The sequence below is a fragment of the Budorcas taxicolor genome, chromosome 4 (genome assembly GCF_023091745.1).
Source record: "Budorcas taxicolor isolate Tak-1 chromosome 4, Takin1.1, whole genome shotgun sequence".
In the NCBI taxonomy this organism is placed as follows: Eukaryota; Metazoa; Chordata; class Mammalia; order Artiodactyla; family Bovidae; genus Budorcas; species Budorcas taxicolor.
Window position 1 is genome coordinate 12,500,001 of NC_068913.1, and position 13,883 is coordinate 12,513,883.

General features: G+C 40.8%; 1 protein-coding gene across 1 annotated transcript in view; it reads left to right on the plus strand.

Moving 5' to 3' along the window:
• Positions 1-220: 220 nt before the first annotated feature.
• VPS50 (VPS50 subunit of EARP/GARPII complex) overlaps positions 221-13,883 on the plus strand; it is a 136,782-nt gene continuing 123,119 nt past the window's right edge. The window contains exons 1-2 of the mRNA XM_052638565.1: positions 221-317; positions 10,129-10,197. Coding sequence (XP_052494525.1) covers positions 285-317; positions 10,129-10,197 — 102 coding nt within the window. The 5' untranslated portion in view covers positions 221-284. The remainder of the gene's footprint in view (positions 318-10,128; positions 10,198-13,883) is intronic.

Genomic DNA, 13,883 nt, shown 5'->3' on the forward strand with positions numbered 1-13,883 from the left:
GCCGCGGTCTCTCAGGGCAACAAGTTTTGTGCACTTATCCGAAGCGTTAGCTGTTTTGCTTGCCGGGAAATGTAGTACCTGGACCGTTCTCTTGCCTCCCTTGCAGGGGGCGAAGGCAGCCGGAGGACTACAATTCCCAGCATGCTAGGGGAAAGGAAGGGAAACCCCGATCGGCAGTTCCATGTGACCACTCACTATGGCTTCCCTGTGTCGGGGCCAGCAGTTTGGTGGTTGTGAGTGATTTGTTAGTTCTCTGCTGCAGGATACCGCCTCACGAATTCGACATGCAAAAAATCAAATCTCTTATGACCCGGCAGGTAAGTTGCAGAGGCTGAAGCAAAGGTCTCCTTCATCTCTGCTGGGAGAGGAGCCGAGATATTCTGTCCCTGGGCCGCAGGCAAGCAGATACCCAAGTTATAGGTGGTGGCAGGTGTCAGGGGCATTATAAATTCCGGGCACACCCTGGAAAACTCACCTGACCCGCGGGGTTCGGAGCCTTGCTCAGGTGGGACCCGGTGACCCAAGAACATTCCTTTAGATAAGGCCAATGAGGGAGCCGGAGGCTATCTTTGTCTCCCCCTCCCCCACTTTTGCCAGTTTTCCAGTGATCGCCCTAGCTATACTGCCGGGTTCCCTTTATCCTCAAGCTGCCTGACTGTCTGAGGGTGGCCTGGGTGAAAGTGAGGTCTGTGCAATAGAGATGACTAGAAAGAGTGGGGTGGGGGTGGGTGGGGGAAGCAGTAATTTGAAGGCAGAATTGATATTGATAGCTTTATGACTTTGGGCAAGTCCCTAAATCTAGTAGCATAAGTTTTCTTATGTGAAAGTGAGAATAATAATAATTTTTGTTCATTTTGTTTCACAGTTCTGTTATGAAAGTCATCAGTAAGTTAGTGTGTGTGAAATGATACTTTAAAAAAGTAATTGTCATGGCAAAATAATGATCTTTTATTTTTTGCCAGAATGTTGAATCTTGAATAAAAACTTTGGCTGTTTTCTGTCATAAATTAGAGGGATATCCTAATAATGTGTCAGCTTCTTTCAAATCAGAAATGGCAGACATCTACTTTTATGTACTTAATTGATTATGGTTTGGTTTTAGAGACCTTTATTTGTTTCAGCTCTAATATTTTACTAGAATTGATCATTCTTTATTTTTATATTAGAGAGGGTAATTTAGATTAGAATTTTAAATCAGTGTCATCTTGAGAACTTTGGAGAATGTTGAGGCAAGGCATTTAGTGAAAGTTTCATTTGTGAATATTTTTGTTGTTCATGGAAAAAAGACTATAAATTCCAAATTAAATTCTTATTTCATAGTTTAGAATTTGAGAGACATCTGAGTAGATTACACATTGTTGGTCTCTGGTGAAGAATACACAAATTCTATGTGATTATTTTCCTCTGTCAAATTATGTTGTTATCGTCATGAAGATAAAGTTTTAACGTTCTGTGAATTATAAAATATATAATTAAGTGGATAGTAAAATTTGGCAGTTCCTTACATTTGTTGAATCCCGGTCTTATGCTTCATAACAGTTCTTTCTTGAGGATGGGTTTGAATCCTGGTCCATTCTGTAGCTGTGTGACCTTGAGCAACTTTACTTAAAAAAAAAATTTTAGTTTTTAATTGAAGAATAATTGATTTCAGAATTTTGTTGGTTTCTGCCAAACATCAACATGAATCAGCCATAGGTATACATATGTCTCCTCTCTCCCATCTCCCGCCCCATCCCACCCCTCTAGGTTGATACAGAGCCCCTGTTTGAGTTCCCTAAGTCATACAGCAAATTCCCATTGGCTGTCTATTTTACATACGGTGATGTAAGTGTCCCTGTTACTCTGCACACATCTCGCCCCGCCCCCGCCCCCGCCGTGTCCCCAGGCCTGTTGTCTGTCTGCGTCTCCATTGCTGCCCTGCAGATGATTCCACATATATGTGTTAGTATACGATATTTATCTTTCTCTTTTTGACTTACTTCCCTGTATAATAGGCTCCAGGTTCACCCACCTCATTAGAACTGACTCAAATGCGTTCCTTTTTATGGCTGAGTCATATCCCATTGTATATATGTACCACAGCTGCTTTATCCATTCATCTCTCAATGAACATCTAGGTTGCTTCCATGTTCTACCTATTGTAAACAGTGCTGCAATGAACATTGGGATACATGTGTCTTTTTCAATTTTGGTTTTCTCAGCGTAAATGCTTAGTAGTGGAATTGCTGGGTCATATGGTGGTTTTATTCCTAGTTTTTTAAGGAATCTCCATACTCTCTTCTGTAGTGGCTGTATCAATTTACATCCCCACCAGCAGTGTGAGAGGGTTCTCTTTTCTTCACACCCTCTCCAGCATTTATTATTTATAGACTTTTTGATGATGGCCATTCTGACTGGTGTGTGGTGATACCTCATTGTAGTTCTGATTTGCATTTCTCTAGTAATGAGCGATGTTGAGCATCTTTTCATGTGTTTGTTAGTCATATGTATGTCTCCTTTGGAGAAATGTCTGTTTAGGTCTTTCCCTACTTTTTGATTGGGTTTTTGTTTTTTCTGGTATTGCGTTGTATGAGCTGCTTGTATATTTTGGAAATTAATCCTTTATCAGTTGTTTCATTTGCTATTATTTTGTCCCATTCTGAGGGTTGCCTTTTCACCTTGTTTATAGTTTTTTTTGCTGTGCAAAAGCCTTTGAATTTAACTGGGTCCAGCTTGTTTATTTTTGTTTTTATTTTCATTACTTCAGGAGGAGGGTCATAGAGGATCTTGCTTTGATTTATGTCATTGAGTGTTCTGCCTCTGTTTTCTTCTAAGAGTTTTATAGTTTCAGGTCTTACATTTAGGTCTTTAATCCATTTTGTGTTTATCTTTGTGTGTGGTGTTAGGATGTGTTCTAATTTCATTCTTTTACACATAGCTGTCCAGTTTTCCCAGCTCTATTTAATGAAGAGGTTATCCTTGCCCCATTGTTACCGTTTTTTGAACATCTGTTTTCACATCTTTCTAACAGGAATGATAGCATGTGTCACATGGGGCTTTCCTAGCAGTGTTTATATGATATGATCAGAGTAAAGAGATCAAGGAGTTAACAGTTCCTGGGGCTAACAAAGAAGTGCATAACCGCAGAGATTATCTCAGTGACTGCATTGATGGTGGAAAAGTAGGAAAACTGGAAGCTGGCTGTTGCAGAAATTCAAGCAATCGTTGATTTCAGGCTGACTTTGGTAGCCATTTGACTTTTAAAACAATATACACTTCTGTACATTATACCACTAATGCCCCTAAACTGCCTCTGGCACGCTGAATTTGGACTTTGGTGCAGCAGCTAAGTTTGGTGCCGTCTCCTGTTGCTTGCTGGTGGTTCAGCGTAGTCAACATTGCCATCATTGTACTTTGGCTGGTTTGTTTTCTAACCCTACTTTGTAAGAGTGAGTGAGAGAGAAAAAATACAAAAGTCCAGATAACCAGTGATAATAAGTTTATGTCTCCTGAATGTAGTGAAATTGCTCTGAAAATGGTAACTCTTCAGCCTCAGTCATCTGTTTATCGGATTGAGCAGGTAAAATCTGTGCTTAGTTGGGATAGAAAAAAAAAAAAAGCGAAAGAACACATACAAAAAGTTGGAACTGCACTGTATAGAAGGTGAGGTAAAATTAGTTTCACACAGATTTTTAAGGTCATCCTAATTATATTTGTTTGTGGCTTGACTTCCACATATTTGTGTGTGCAGCTAGCTCAGTCATGTCTGACGCTTTGCAACTCCATGGACTATAGCCCGCCAGGCTCCTTTGTCCATGGGATTCTCCAGGCAAGAATACTGGAGTGGTTTGCCATGCCTTTCAGTAGGGGATCTTCCTGACCCAGGGATCGAACTTGGATCTCCTGCATTGCAGGCAGATTCTTTACTGTCTGAACCACCAGAGAAGCCTCATATTTAATCATGATTCATACACTTTTTATGAATCTACGAGGTATGAAAGTAGGGTGCTGCCTAGTATTGGGAATTTTATTTGTACTGTTTATTTTTAGGTTAAATATAGCAGTATTACAAATAAATACAAGTAAAGATGTTTCTTTTGGGAGAGTCTAAAGAATATGCTGATGATATATTGCTGTTAATGTGAAGAGGTAGGAAATTAAGGTCTCTGACACTTTTTGGCATTTCAGCTCTCCAAGGATCTTGGTTTGGAGGAGAGCGTAGAGCAGCCTTTGTTAGCTCTCTCTGTTTACATGAGTTCCTTTCTTCTGCTTTCTCCATGATGCTGGCCTCTGTTCTTTCAGTTTGTTCAACACGTGCTTACCGAACTCTCTGTACCAGGCACCATTCTAAGTCTGGGGAATGCAGCAGTAACAGAACAGACGTGTGTAAAGGCAGTCGTGGTGATACATGTTTCAGAGGAATAGAGGATAGAGAGTTCTGGGAGTTGTTGGCGATTTGTAACTTTCAGATGGGGCTTTGCAGGTGGCTCAGTGGTTAAGAATCCTCCTGCCAGTGCAGGAGGTGAGGGACGTAGGTTTGATCCCTGAGTCTGGAAGATCCCCTGTGGCACCTTACTCCAGTATTTTTGCCTGGGAAATCCCATGGACAGAGGAGCCTGGTGGGCTACAGTCCACGGGGTCGCAAAGAGTCGGGCACGACTGAGCAGCTGGGTGCACACAGCACGTACTGTTTAGATATGGTGGCCAGAGAAGGCCTCTCTGAGAAGGTGGCATTTGAGGTGAAACCTGAAGGGGTGAGGGAGTGAGCTCTGAGGATGTCTGGGAAGGAGCCTTCTGGGTGGAAGGAAAAGGAGATGCAGAGGCCTTGAGGCAGGAGCGTCTCTGAAGGGCAGCAAGAGCCCAGTGTGGGAGGAGTGAAGTGAGGGACGAGGGAAATGGTAGGAGATGAGGTCAGAGGGCAAGGGCAGGAAGCCAGATCACGTAGAGTCTCATCTCCATCTCATCTTCTCCACTGCTCTTCTCACTCATGGTGAGGCCAGGGCGACCAGTAAGGATGCTAATACAGGAATCCAAGTGAGACAGGATGTGGGCCTTCCTCAGGATGCTAGCAGTGGAGGTGCTGAGAAAAGGTCAGATGGTGGGTATATTGTGAAGGTGGAGGTGACGAATTTCTTAATAGATCAGATGTGGGCTGTGAGAGAAAGAGAAACTTCAAGGTTGACTCCAAATGGTTTGGCCCCAGCAACTGGAAGAATTGAATTGACCTGGGTAAGACCGAGGGAGGAACAGATTGAAGGAAGGAAGCAAGTTTTTAGACTTGTTCATTTGAAAGCCTCTTGGCTGTTTGGAGGAAGAAAGCAGGCAGTTGGCTCTTTCAGCTTGAATTTTTGAGGCGAAATCCAGGGTGCAGGTAAACATTCAGCAGTCATGGGCATAAGGAGGCTATGGTATGCATGCTGGCCAAGATCACCAATGGCGTAAGTGCAGAGATAAAACAAGAGTCCACAGTTGGAGCTTTTGAGGACTCCGTGTTCTGAGCTCGGGGATTTAGGAAGGCAGACTGAGAAGGAGCAGTGAGGTGAGCAGCACCCCCCCCAGAAGCGTTCTCCTGCATCCCAGGGAGCATCCTAAAGAGCGCCTCTCCTGTAGCAGACGCTCAGTACATATCTGTTGGATAGAGAGCCCATCCCAAGCAGTTAGGTCCAAGTAAAGAACCGAAAAGAAGGGGGAGTGATCAGCTGTGTTAAATGCTGCTCACGGGCCGTGGAGGGTGAGAATGGGAGTGCGCCTCTGCACTGAGCAGCAGTAAGGTCATCGGTGACTCCACAGCAGCACTGCGGCAGGGTGGTGAGGAGGAATGCCCGATGCGGGTGGGCTTGAGAGACACCGAGGGCTGAGTGTAAACACTCTGAATTTTGCCGAAACTTTTACTTAAAAAGAGAAGGAATCACAAACCGCGTTACATGCTCCTTTTGATCATTGGGACCTACGTTGCTGGTCTCATCGATGGAAGTTGAAGATTCACGTAGACGAAACAGAAGTAAATCTGAAGTGTAATCTGATTCGGCAAAGAAAGTTGCAGAGGCAGGTATTATGTATGATGGATTTTGTATAGGGAAATTATGAAAACAAAAACCAGGTTGTGGGGAGGGAGGTGGGAGGGGGGTTCATGTTTGGGATCGCATGTACACCCGTGGTGGATTCATGTCAATGTATGGCAAAACCGATACAGTATTGTAAAGTAAAATAAAGTAAAAATAAAAATTAAAAAAAAAAAGAAAATCCAACAATTGCTAATGATTAGAGTGACAGTTTCAATTTAATAAAGGCAGAGCACTATAGTTATAGAACCTGAAGCTCCAATACTTTGGCCACCTGATGTGAAGAGCTGACTCATTGGAAAAGACCCTGATGCTGGGAAAGGCAAAAAGGAGAAGAGGGCGGCAGGGGATAAGATGGTTAAGATAGCATCACCAACTCAGTGGACATGATCCTGAGTAAACCCCGGGAGATAGTGGAGGACAGAGGAGTCTGGCTCACGAAAAGTCGGACGTGACTTAGCAACTGAACAACAGCAGCAGCGTAGTTATAACCATGACTTCCTGCTTTAAAGAGGTGAAGATAAAATAAAAATGATGACTTCATATTTGTTACTAGAAATTTATAAAATTGCTAATCAGATCTATAATCCTAAAATACGGATGAGTGTCAGATATTGTGCTTTGAGGAATTTATCCAACTCTTGGTTTCTGTCTTGATGAGATGAAAGCATTTCTCTGTGATGTTCAGACTAATCGTCAACATTTAAAGGGTGTTTATCATGTACCAGACACTGTTTATGACCTCTCATATATGTTATCTCCTTTATCCCTTATAAGAGCCTCTGAGTTATTGTTACTATCATTAGACTATGATGATAGGCACGTCGTTCAAGCTGGCAGAAGCCATTCTTTGAATCCCTTGCTTCCTAACATGGGTATAGGGTTTCCAGTTTTTATTACTTTTATTTTGTACATTTGGTGGAAAGTTGCCATGTATTAATATTAGTAGCAAATTATTGTGTGATAACTAACTTGGAGGCAAGGTGTTTTTCTAGATACTGGTATATACCACTTGTTTGCTTGTTTTAGACATTGAATTCTTTCCTTGTAACTCTGGGGAAAGAGAAAATGACACCTGATATATCCTTCCAAGAATTTCTGTTAGGTTGGTTAAACAAATGGTTTGTTTAAAAGGCATGAACATTGTATTTTAAAAAGATATTTTAGGATTGGTGTGGTTTTTAATCAAATTATAAAGTTTTACTCTTATGTATGTGTATGTGAATGCATAGAAATGTGTGTATATAAAATATATTTTGTTGCTGTTCAGTTGCTAAGTCGGGTCTGACTCTTAGAAATCCTATGCACTGTAGCATGCGGGGGTCCTCTTCCCACCACTCCCTCCCTGAGTTTGCTCGAATTCATATCCATTGAGTCAGTGATGCTCTGTAACCATCTCATCCTCCGTCACCCCCTTTTCCTTTTGCATCAGGGTTTTTTCATCTTTTCCAGCATTAGGGTTTTTTCCAGTGAGTCAGATGTTTGCATCACGTGGACAAAGTATTGGAGCTTCACCTTCAGCATCAGTCCTTCCAATGGATATTCAGGGTTGACTTCCTTTAGGATGGACTGGTTTGATCTGCTTGCAGTCCAAGGGGTAATTCTGTAATCCAGCCTTGCCCTCTCCACCGCTTTTGGTGCTATGCCCTTATGATGACTGTTGGTGAGAAACTGGGACAAGGAAGAAAACACACACACATCAGTAGTTTCACACTTTAATTTTCTCACTCATTGTAAGACTTTAAGCCACAGTGCGTGCATGCATGCTCAGTCGTGGCTGACTCTTTGCGACCCTGTGGACTGTAGCCCACAGATTCCTCTGTCCATGAAATTTTCCAAGCAAGAATACTGGAGTGGACTGTCATTTCCTACTCCAGGGGAATCTTCCCAACCCAGGGATCGAACCCATGTCTCTTGCGTCTCCTGTATTGGCAGGCAGATTCTTTACTACTGCGCCATCTGGGAAGCCCTTAAGCTTCCATATGCTTTTCTTATTCCTGCAGATTTCCCTAGAAACTTCATTTTAAAGTCAGTTTCATGTTCTCATGGGTACGGGGTTTTAATTAGCTGGAGGTTGGAGCCTAACCAAGGCTCCAAATAAGTTACTAGTCTCTTTGGTATTTACTCTGTTCCTGGAATTGTGCTAGCCCTAGGCTAGAGAGGCAAACAGAACTTGGTCTGTCCCTTCTCTTGGGTCCAGAGAGAGAGGTATGTTTACTATTTAAAACTTTGCTACTTTGGCAGAGGTGTTGGGAAATGTTTAGCAGGGTTTCCAAAACATTAGAAATGATAGCAGTCATCTGGGTTGCTTGTTAAAATGCAATTCTTTGTCCTGATCCAGAAATACCTATTTATTAGATCTGTGGTGAGACTTAGGAAAAAACTTCCTAGGTGATGGAGCTGGTCCGTAGGCAATGCTGAGAAATAGTGTTTCTTTGAAACACAGGATTTAGGAAAATTTCATAGAGGCGCTCTGAAAGTGGGGTGTTGGTTTGGTGGGGTGGAATGAGAGAGCGAGAAGGGTGTGGGGAAAGGAAGACAGGGAGAGTGAGAGAGGACAAGAGAGGGAGAGAGAGTATGGATGGAGAGAGAGAGAGAAGAGGGAGAGAAGGCTGGTGGAGGGGGGCATTTTCTGGGGAAAATGGAAGATTGGGGATGAAGCAGAGCACCTTGTCATAAAAAGATTATAGCTATGATTGGTGGTATTTTATATTAGGGAAGATAAAATATGCACTTTTATAATTTAAAGATGAGTAAGTTCCACTCCAAGTCTCAAATAAATGTGCCATATATTTTGGTTGCTATGGATACCAGAAGGCCAGTATAGGATAGCTAAAGAACAAAAACTCAACAGCGTAAATCTCTCCTGAAGTTCATGTACCGGCTGATTTTGCTTCCAGACTATTATCACAGGGATTTTAGGGGTCTGCTTTGAATAGCCTATGTTAAAAAGAGGCTTTTAAAGAAAATTTAAATTGCGCACTTCTTTCTGTCTTGATAACTTTCCCTGGTGCCCAAATGAGACTTCCAGAATCCCTGAATTCTTGAATCAGAAACCCTGAATACAGAAAGTTGTCGTATAGTCACGCAGTCGTGTCCAACTCTTTGCTACGTCATCCATGAATCATAGCCCACCAGGCTCCTCTGTCTATGGGATGCTCCAGGTAAGAATCCTGGAGTGGGTTGCCATTTCCTTCTCCAGGGGATCTTCCTGGCCCAGGGATCGAGCCGGGGTCTCCAGCTTGGCAGGCAGATTGTTGACCACTGAGCCCTGAGGAAACCTGAAATAGACAAAGCACCAAAGAGCTAAAGCAGCGAGATGTGAGATTTAACTCTCAGTTATGTGGTATGAATTGGGTACATTGATGAGAATGATAAGGTAAATCCTAGGGATTACTTATGTATTAATTAAGCCTTTATCTTTTAAAAATTTATCATTATTTAAAAATCTTCGGTTAGCTCAGTCATAATGCTTGGACCTTTTTGCCAAGGTCCAATTTGGCAAATGAATTTGGTCCTGATTCATAGATGAGTGCTTTTATGGAATGCTTTTTGTCACCCACGTTTCTTCTCTTTTGGTTGTTTTTGAATAATGGTTAACTTGAACTTCAGCCATTAGGTATTAAGTTGCCAATATAGTGACTTTATCTTGAATTTCCTAAAGTCCATCTTTCCTTGATTTAATGATAGTACTGTATGTATTGTGACAGCTGTTTTTAGAAACATATTCTATATATTGTACAGCAGGAACATGTCTTTTTAAAATGGTGATTTTTATTTCGGTAAGTATAGTCTAACTTAGGGTTGAGAAATATGAATGGAAAGTCTTTTGCTATCAGCTGATGGTCTCAGTGAAAGAAGAGGAAGGCTTTGCAGCTTATTTTTGACTCCTCCTGAAGTTCTCTGTATACAATAAAATGTTAAAAAGCAATTGTTCAAGGAGATAAACAAATCGCACATATCTGCACATCAAAATCAATAAACTTGGTAATATAACAAGACAAACAAGCAAGTAAGTATTTTCTCTCATGTTACAGTTCTGCAGCACAGTTGAAATCCTTCTCTTTTTTTATCTTTTGTTTTGAAGGGTCTGAAAAGTCCTCCAGAGAGCCTCAGTGATCTTGGTGCCATTGAGAGTCTCCGGGTCCCTGGAAAGGTATTGATCTACATGAGTGAGCGTGACTTTTTGCTTCCTGAAGAAAATATTATTGCCTTCGGATACTAATTGATTCACAGAAGCTTTTCCCTCCCACAGGCATATGGTTGTTGTGATGAGCTGGGTAAAGTTTTATAATGCAGTAGGTTTGGGGCTTGTTTTTGCTCTCATCCTCATTGGGATGCAGTATGATTCATTATTGTGAAGCAGAAAATGCGAAATTGATAAATTTAGAGTTGACTACTGCATCAAATTCTTTGCCCCAAAGCAGTGATATATATATGTATATATATATGTATATTTAAATGAAACATATTGATTCGTCTGCTGTAATTCAGATAAATAAAATGAAATGATTTACTTTTATGCTGTAACACTGAGCTCCAAATCATAGTAAATTATGTTTTCGTGATGAAGCAGAGATATTTGAATAAGTAGCTAAAGCATAGCTTATACTAAATTGTAGATATCTTGGATTTTAATCCCCTGATATTCATGTGAACTTGGCCATCTACAAATTTAATAGGTGTTATTTGCAAGCTAGCTGGCTCCCCCCTAGGAGAAATATTAGCCATTGTTAAATAAGTCAGTCCCTGCTGTGCCTCACTCTGGGGCCCTGCTGCTTGGAGCTGCTTCCGTCTGTAGTAGCTCCGTCACAGATCAAAGCCAGTTTTGAATGTCTGCTCTTGTGATTTTCAATTTGGGGATCATATCTGAAACTTCTGTTTGTTTTCTGTGCCTGGCAGCTTAGTACAAGGGCTTGTTTCTCTTGATTGGCGGTCACAGGGCCCCTTATCACACCTCCGTGTCAGCTGCTTAGGAGGAGGATTTCCTACCTCTTTGAGGCACCTTACCCGCTAAAGTGAATTTTGTATTTGCTGCTTAGCTGTTTTATATTAGGTCAGATCCAAATATGATGAAATTCTAACCAACCCTTTTGCATGAAATGGCTCAGACAGAAGCCTTATAGAGGCATTTTGAATCATTATACATAGTGTTATAAAAGACTATTGGATGTGATAAAATTGGGAATTGAGAGATAACCATTAATCCTAACTGACAGATCATTTTCTATTTCTTTGACTTAAAAAAAAGTGTATTAGGCATTATGAACATACCTTGAATTAGATGGCATTAGATATTTCAGAACCACAGTGAAACTGATGAGTGAGCCCCTTTAAAAAATAAAATACAGAAATGCGTAGAGCTTTCTGTGTTGCTCATGATGTCTTTCCAGTAGTGGTAGGTAGTGAATTTATAATAATCTTATTATACAGTCTTCTTACTGACTCCCACCTCTCTCCTGATCAGTGATCAGCAGTGTATATTTTTTTATTAAAATTTTATTTTAAGAATTTTTTAAAGTTTTACATTGGAGTATAGTTGATTAATGCACAGGGAACTCTACTCAATATTCTGTAATAACCTAAATGGAAAAAGAATTTGAAACAGAACAGATACATATATATGTTTGGCAGTGTGTACTTTTGAGATGGTGGGCTCTGAAATCACAGGTCAACAGGTGTAAATGGTTCAAGTGATGATTAAGCCTGGCGCAACAGACTGATAGACACATACTAAGAAGACAGTTTAGGTAGACTGTAGTATCTCTGCTTTAATCTAGCCTTTAGCCTAGAGAAACTTTTAAACATTAATTCATTGAATGGCTCTCCCTTACTCAAGTATGGGTAGAACATTAAAAAGAGGAAAGCACCTTTTATCTTCAGGACTGCACCCATTTCTTTTGCCTGTTCTTGTCATTGTGTCTTTCTAAGTTATAACAGGGAACTGAGATTTCACTGGGGTTTTCAAGAAAGAAAGAAAGTTTAGCTTGGGTATGTTATGTATAAAGGGAAAGCAGGAGGGGTTATTAAGATGGAGCATATGAAATGGCTGTGTTTTAGGTTAGAAATGGTTTAATATTGGCTGATTTCACATGGTTCAGTGCAGAAAAAGGAGGGTAGTTAAGGAGAACTGAAGAAGGGTGCCAGGTGAGCTTGATAATCTAGAAAGTACTATTGATTTTTTTTTCTTTTGAGTACTGTATAAATTCTTAGTGGAAGAACCCTTAGAAATCATTTGGTACAGTTTCTGTATTTTATAGACAAGATGACACTGTATCCAATCTTTAGAGGAGATGCAAGATAGTAATAATCCATCTACTGGAAATTTGGGATTTGGGTGGAGAAAATATTATGGAAGATAAAAAAGAAAAAAGGATTCTTTTCAGAACTTGCCATAGGAAAGGAAAACTTTGAGGTAGATTAAAAAAATCATAGCTTAAGTACTTCAGAGCCAAGGGTCAGTGGCGCCCAAATTTTGCACATTAGAATCGCTAGTGCCCAGGCCATTGTTGTTGTTTAGTTGCTCAGTAGAGGCTTCCCTGGTGGCTCAGAGGTTAAAGCTTCTGCCTGCAATGCAGGAGACCTGGGTTCGATCCCTGGGTTGGGAAGATCCCCTGGAGAAGGAAATGGCAACCCACTCCAGTATTCTTGCCTGGAGAACCCCACGGACAGAGGAGCCTGGTGGGCTACAGTCCATGGGGTCGCAAAGAGTCGGACACGACTGCGTGACTTCACTTTTCACTTTGTCATGTCTGACTTTTTGTGACTCCATGGACTGTAGCCTGCCAGTCTCCTCTGTCCATGGAATTCTCCAGGCAAGAATACTGGAAGGGGATGCGATTTCCTTCTCCAGGGGATCTTCCCAACCCAGGGATCGAACCTCTCCTGCGTTGCTGGCAGATTCTTTACCACTGAGGTACCCCATTCTAATTACTGCGTGGGTGATGGAGCTAGGCGTCCTTAGTGTTTAGAGATCCCCAGCCGATTGCGGTGAGGAGCCATGTTTGGGAACCAGTGGCCGAGCTGCGCATGCAATGCGGAGGAAGAAAGGGGGACCACAGAAACTGTTGTAGATAAAGATTTGGTAGTTTTCCTGACAATTTTTGTGGGGAAAAAAGTAGAATAGAGAGTTAGTGTTGATCTAAAATTTTATTTTTGGGAAATGGATACTGTTTTTTTCAAATTAATGGGATTTTTTTGGTGCAGAGGTAAGGCTATAAGAAATTAACCTATACTGTATTTATTGACTGAATATTCATTTAAGGAAATGTATACTGTTTGAATCATGTGAAAGATTTTTAGATAATTTAATTGGTTATAAGAATTCTGAAGAATTAAGACCAAAATCTATTATAGTATGTAATAATTGTAATAGCCATGTGTTTAGTAGTTACAGAACTTATTAGGACCATTTGAAAGTATTTGCTGAATCATGGTTTAAAAATACCTGAACTTTATAAATCTACATCTAGGCTTTAGGTAAACTTCCCATAGTGTCTCCATAATAGTTACCGGTCATAAACCTGAAAAAGAGAACTAATACTAATATTATTTATGAATTTTTACTGAAATACTGCCGCAGCAATAAGGATTTTTTGGGGGTGGGGTTAGTTTCATTTTATTTTTTTTCAGGCCTTGATCTTACTGACCCATTAATACAAATAGGATTCTGCTGCATTTACTCTTGTACGGTTGGTTTAGCTGTGCCTTTGATTTTTCTCATTAAAGAAAAATACAGGGTGTGGAGCCAAAAGAAATCTGTTTTTGTCAAAACCTGAAAATATATTTGTCTAAATATAAGAAAATATTTTTGTTTGTATGCCTAATTTATTCCACAAATAT